The 5,593-nt window shown below is 34.9% G+C and overlaps 1 protein-coding gene across 1 annotated transcript; it reads right to left on the bottom strand.

The window, feature by feature from the left end:
* Nucleotides 1-2,931: 2,931 nt before the first annotated feature.
* LOC112522699 (60S ribosomal protein L18a-2-like) lies at nucleotides 2,932-5,450 on the bottom strand. Its single transcript, XM_025131989.1, has 4 exons — nucleotides 5,339-5,450; nucleotides 5,055-5,170; nucleotides 4,889-4,952; nucleotides 2,932-3,417 (listed from the first exon to the last, which is right to left on the bottom strand). The coding sequence occupies exons 1-4, from the start codon at nucleotides 5,348-5,350 to the stop codon at nucleotides 3,076-3,078; spliced, it is 534 nt and encodes a 177-aa protein (XP_024987757.1). The 5' UTR covers nucleotides 5,351-5,450; the 3' UTR covers nucleotides 2,932-3,075.
* Nucleotides 5,451-5,593: the final 143 nt, after the last annotated feature.

The following is a 5,593-nucleotide window of genomic DNA, read 5'->3' as shown; positions in this document are numbered from 1 at the left end:
CTTGGCTGGCCACTTTCAAGCTCCTCCTCTTCACTTTCAATCACAGCCCACTTCTGGGGTCGTCGATGGCGTGGGAGATGGCGTCGTCTTCTGTTAAATGATTCTAGGGTTGGATTAATGGAAGCCGAAGGGAGATGGGTTTTTGTTAGATGAGGGTTAAAATGGTAATTTACTGTTATTCAAAGAACAGTTACCAAACAACATTATTTTATTCAGCACTTAACTATTCTGACCCTCTTAACCATTTTGACCTCTTAACTATTATGTAGTAAATCATTCAGCAACTGCCAAACAGCCCCTAAGAGACTCTCATGATATAATGCAAAATGAAATATAATTGTTTACAATGAAATTAAGGCGCTAAATGATTAAGGAGACCCAAGATACAAAATCATTCAGAAGGTTTTAGAACCATTGAGAGACAGATTTTTTTGTCAAACAAGATTCACCTCTTAACGATTCAAATGCTGTCTCTTAATGGAACTATTAACAGGTAAACAAACAACCCCTAATAGCAATATCGTTCTCTCCTCCACAAGTTCTGATTTTGACTGACAAGTTCGAATTTTTCCACAGATTTTGATTTCTTCCTACCTAGTTGATAACACAAGTTCAAGTTTCGATCTTGGCTCAACAGGATACCACTTTGGATTTTTTTTTTCCTACCTATGTTACCGTTTTCGATTCTTCCTACGTATGTTATTGTTTTTAGCTTTTGATGTTACTGTAATGAACTTTTATGTTTCCAATCTTGATTTTACATTGTTTAAACACAATCCGACCAACCCGATCAACTCGAACAGGTTGGATTGGGTTCAAAAAATTTCAAACCGACAATATTAGGTTGAGTTGTTAAAATACTTTTAACCCGATTAACCTAACCCATGAAAACCCGTACTTGACTTTTTAACATGCTTAACTCAGCATACATAACTCAACATGCATACATCAAACGATTATCTGTAACATGTTTAGCATGCTTTGAAAGATGTAAACACATAAAAGCATGTTCTTTCATATTTAAAATATTGCACAATTATGAACACATAATCTATACTATATTATAAAGCATTTGACAAAAACTCTTAAAAACCATTTTTTATGCATGAAGTACTGTTTATTGATGTATATTACTTGAAATTCAAGATTACAAGTGATTTTGCGTAATGACCACTTATTAAAGCTTAATTTTTAAATTCATATAACGAACTGTAGATAAACATAATCAAAGACAGAATAAACATCTATTTTAAACATAAAAAATCTAAAATATAATTAAGATAATCATTAAGTTTCTAACTGAATGCTTAATTATTATCTTTAATAAAAATTATATTATTAAATCAAAAACAAATTACTTTGTTATTAGACCTAAATTAAGTTACGATAAAAAATTGAATTACAGAAGTTACTCTAAAAAAAACGAGAACTATTAAATAGTTAGTTTAATACTAATATCGATTTTATTTTATTTTTTTTAATTTTTTATGCAATCTTCAAATTTATATTTCATTCAAAAATAAAAACATTATCGTTTCCTCAAAACCATATAAAATCGTATTACATCGATAGATAATAAAACTAAACATTAAAATGAATATTTATCTCGCTGCATTGCGCGAGTACCTTTCTAATATATATATATATATATATATGTATGTGTGTGTGTATGTATGTGTGTGTGTGAGAGAGAGAGAGAGAGAGAGAAATCACGTCAAAAATACTTGCATACTAAAATACTGCATTTCATTTTACTTGGAAAATATGTTTTCAATTAGTATGAGATCGGTTGACATTGACGTGTTATGCAACATGTAATCTAGAATGACAACTTGACATCTACATCATCAATGGTTATAAAATTTGCCAATTAAGAGTCAAAAGATTTGATTGCTTATTTTACTAACCGGAAAAAAATATTATTACATTAAATAAAAACTAAAATAGATTTCTCCTACAATTTTGATTTCGAGTTGCTCCTTGCACGACCACATCGTCAATCCGACCATCCATCTTCGCCCTTCGTCATTCATCATCTTCTCTTTGTCCACAATCATGCCATCAGCCCGACTTTGGGCCGACCCGCACGGCCGCACCCGCTCCACGACCACTCATTTCCGTCAATGTCAAAACCCAAAATATGTGTCGTCATCACAATCATGGGTCTCGTATTCGTATTTTGGAGCAATGTTGATACCTACTATCAGACACTGTCGTACTATTCACAAATACCAAAATGGTGGGGTTCAGGTTGGAGTCAATCGGTGTAAATTTCGGAATCGGTTGTTTGATTGGACATGCTCTTAGACAGTAGCAGACTCCGGATTTTGGCTGCACAGGTGAACCTTTAAGGTGAATCAAAGGTCTGTAAAGTCATTTGATGTTTTTTTATCTGAATTTCATCGTTCCAATGGATTTTTTTTTTTTAAGTTTTTGGACCATAACAGGTCCGCACCTGCTTAGAGCTTCATGATTATAACTACTTTTGGCCATGTATGGCAAAATAAGCCAACTTATTTATTGATCTTAATGAAAAAGCTAGGTTTAGTTTGTCGGAATCTACCAACTAGTTCAATGGTTTTTGACTTTTTTCCAATTATGCCCCTTGTATGTTAACAATTACGCATTTTTTAGACCGTTTGCCTTTTAATATGGAACGAATTGTATATAACCTTAATAACATGGCACGCCGTGTTTTGTAAATGTAGAACCCGGTGACACGGTTGCATATCAAAAGCAACAACATGAAATCAATGTTGGTGAGTTACACACCCGTTGTTTGCAGACGGTTGCCATTGGGTCCTTAAAAAGGCGAGCGGATAACACCTATACAGAAACCATCTTCAAAAACCGACATCATTGTGATCATAAAGTAACGACACTTGTGAGCGAACACATGTAACCAAAACCCGTACGAGATTTCAAGCTTAATTTAATGCAACAAAATGATGACCATAGATTTGGTATAATTCTCAAAGGCAATAACACCATTTAATCTCCATTTAAGACAACATATGTCAGCAATTAACATGTGATTTCAAATGAAAATTCCAAAAGCAATGAAAGTGAGTCAACTCAGACAAAGAGATTAGGCCTTGAAGCCTTGTATGTGGTCTTGAGCTTTCTAGTTGGAGGTCTAACCTTCTTGAAGACCAATGGGAACTTGATTTTAGAGTTGTGGAATTGCTTTGTAGACTCTCTTTTGCAAAGCTTTGCTGGAATGGTTGCTGTCTTGATGACTTGGATGCAATGGTGACGCACCCTGTGACGAGAAGCCATCTCCGTGTACATCTGCTCGACTGCACCGTTTAGGGTTGTGTCCCTGTACTCCTTGTACATGTTGTGATACCCAGTCCTCGATTGATATCTCAGCCAAATCCCGTAGTTCTTGATTGTTGTCGGGTTTTTCTCAAAAATCTGTACAAGTATAATAACAAATTAAGATAAGACACATTTGGGAAAACAAAGTAGAAATGGTTGCATCATTAACATTAGAAATAAGATGCAATCAGACATACAAGGTGCTGATCATATATCACAAACAAAAACAACCCAATTGATGGGTTTTCAAGAAAACCTATATACATTCAAAAGAATAATGATAATTTCCAACTTCCCAACTGGATTTGTAGTGATAAAAGTAACTTAATATCAAGCCTGTTCAAGCTGAAAGTACAATACAAGTTCCCAAAGCTCATCGAGTTACAGAATTTTAAGCTATTAATGGTGCTTTTGGTAGGTGTATAGGAACGGACTGGACTAGCGAGAGTGAATTAGGTGTGTGAAAGAATTGTGGAAGCTTTACAGGTTTTAGGGCATGTTTGTTAGCAGCTTAATGAGCTTAATGGCACTAGCAACTTATTCGGTCAGCTATACATGAGTGTTTCATAGTGGCTTAATAAAGTAAAAAGTGACTTATACATATAGCTTCTAGGAGGAGCTTTATGCAGAAAGCCAAATATTTTCCAAACCTCCTCCATCTATGAAAAAAGAAAACCTTCCCAATCTAGACAAACAGCTTTATCCATACAGGACTTGATGGAAAACCAACCAAACATCCCTTTAATCTGACATTGATAATTTAGTAATTTACCTAAATTGTCTGATCTCCCTACCTTTGTTCCACCTATTTTTGTGGGACAAAAATCGATCCTGTCATGTCCCAAACCAGTTATCACTCAAATGTGAGACAAGAAACTTGTTGGTTCTTTCTTGACTCAATTACCAAACACACCCTAAGTGTTTATTCGCAGTTCAAAAGGTGTCGGTACAATTTTACATTCTCAATATCTTAACCCTATTGGAATTTTAGGCAGCATACAAGTTTTAATACACATCATCAATCATTTCCCCTCCAACATATTGCAAAATACTGATAACTAGTTTTTGGAAGATGCACATTAGAAGTTAAGCATGATTTACCGCATATGAAAGAGGAATGTTAACCCATGAAGATATACACACAATTTAATTAATAAGTTAACACATAGAACTTCATCACACTTACCATTTATCTCATCTTATAATGATGATGATTATAAGATGTCTATTGGATTTTATAGTTGAACTGTAAATAAAAGGATTCAATCTAACTACCTAGCTTATGAGGCTCTCAAATCAGATAGAACTCAAACAACCAAGTAATCCTGAAGCATGAATGCATGATCACATTTTATTACACACAGATTAGCAAACCCAGAGCCCAAAATGTTACCATACATTCGAATTGCCTAGAAAACAGAATGCTAGTATAAAAGAACAGATCATAGGATAAATGATCTCTCCAGAAAAGTTATCAAAAACGAAAAGAGGTATATAATAGAAACTCGTAACTACATTTGAATCTCTAAGATATATAACACAAATAAGATGAATCTGCGGGATTTACCTCATTAATGGCAAGCATCTGACCATTGCTCTTCTTTACCTTCTTTAGCTTCCTCAAGAAGTACCTAATTTCCAGCATCATACAAAAATCAATCCATGTGTTTCGCATAACAAGTAATTCGCACGATCCCGTGTGAAACAATTTATTTGACGTTACTAATACGTACCAGAACTTGCTCTTAGCACGGACTTCATTTGTGGCCCAAAGCTTCATACGGTAGATCTTCGGATGCTCATCTGTCTCCGTAGGTAGGGCTCTGCCTACAACCTGAAACTGATGGAACTGCAACGAACACAAGAAACAAACAAACAATCAATCAATCAATCGCCCACATTGCGAAACTCTTACCATACAACATCGCAACCGTGAAAGCCTCGTAATTTACAGGATCATTAACCGATAATAATGAAAATAAAGATTCAGCTTGAAATTTCCATTGAGAACACCTACTTTGTAGCTCATTTCCAGAAGCTGCTGCTGCTGCTGCTCTCTATCGATCCTCGCACAATTACAGTGCGTGTTGCGTTTGAGGCGCTGAAGAATGTTGAATCTAGGGTTTAAACTTCTTACATATACGATACGAGGGTAGAAGGCCCATTTGATGGCAATGCTGATCGTGGACCGGCCCATTTCAACTGTTTATCAATCTATACTATATTATAAAGAATTTGGCTAAAACTCTTAAAAACTCTTAAACTCTTAAAA

The sequence above is a fragment of the Cynara cardunculus genome, assembly GCF_001531365.2.
Source record: "Cynara cardunculus var. scolymus isolate 2C chromosome LG 12, CcrdV1, whole genome shotgun sequence".
Lineage (NCBI taxonomy): Eukaryota > Viridiplantae > Streptophyta > Magnoliopsida > Asterales > Asteraceae > Cynara > Cynara cardunculus.
The sequence above is the reverse complement of the archived record's forward strand: the minus strand, read 5'-3'. Positions and strand labels throughout refer to the sequence as shown.

Coding starts and splice junctions, on each gene's coding strand:
- LOC112522699 (XM_025131989.1), bottom strand. Junction 4,953..5,054: donor CGTGCTAAGAGCAAGTTCTG/GTACGTATTAGT, acceptor GCTGGAAATTAG/GTACTTCTTGAGGAAGCTAA. Junction 3,418..4,888: donor AGATGCTTGCCATTAATGAG/GTAAATCCCGCA, acceptor ATACTTGTACAG/ATTTTTGAGAAAAACCCGAC.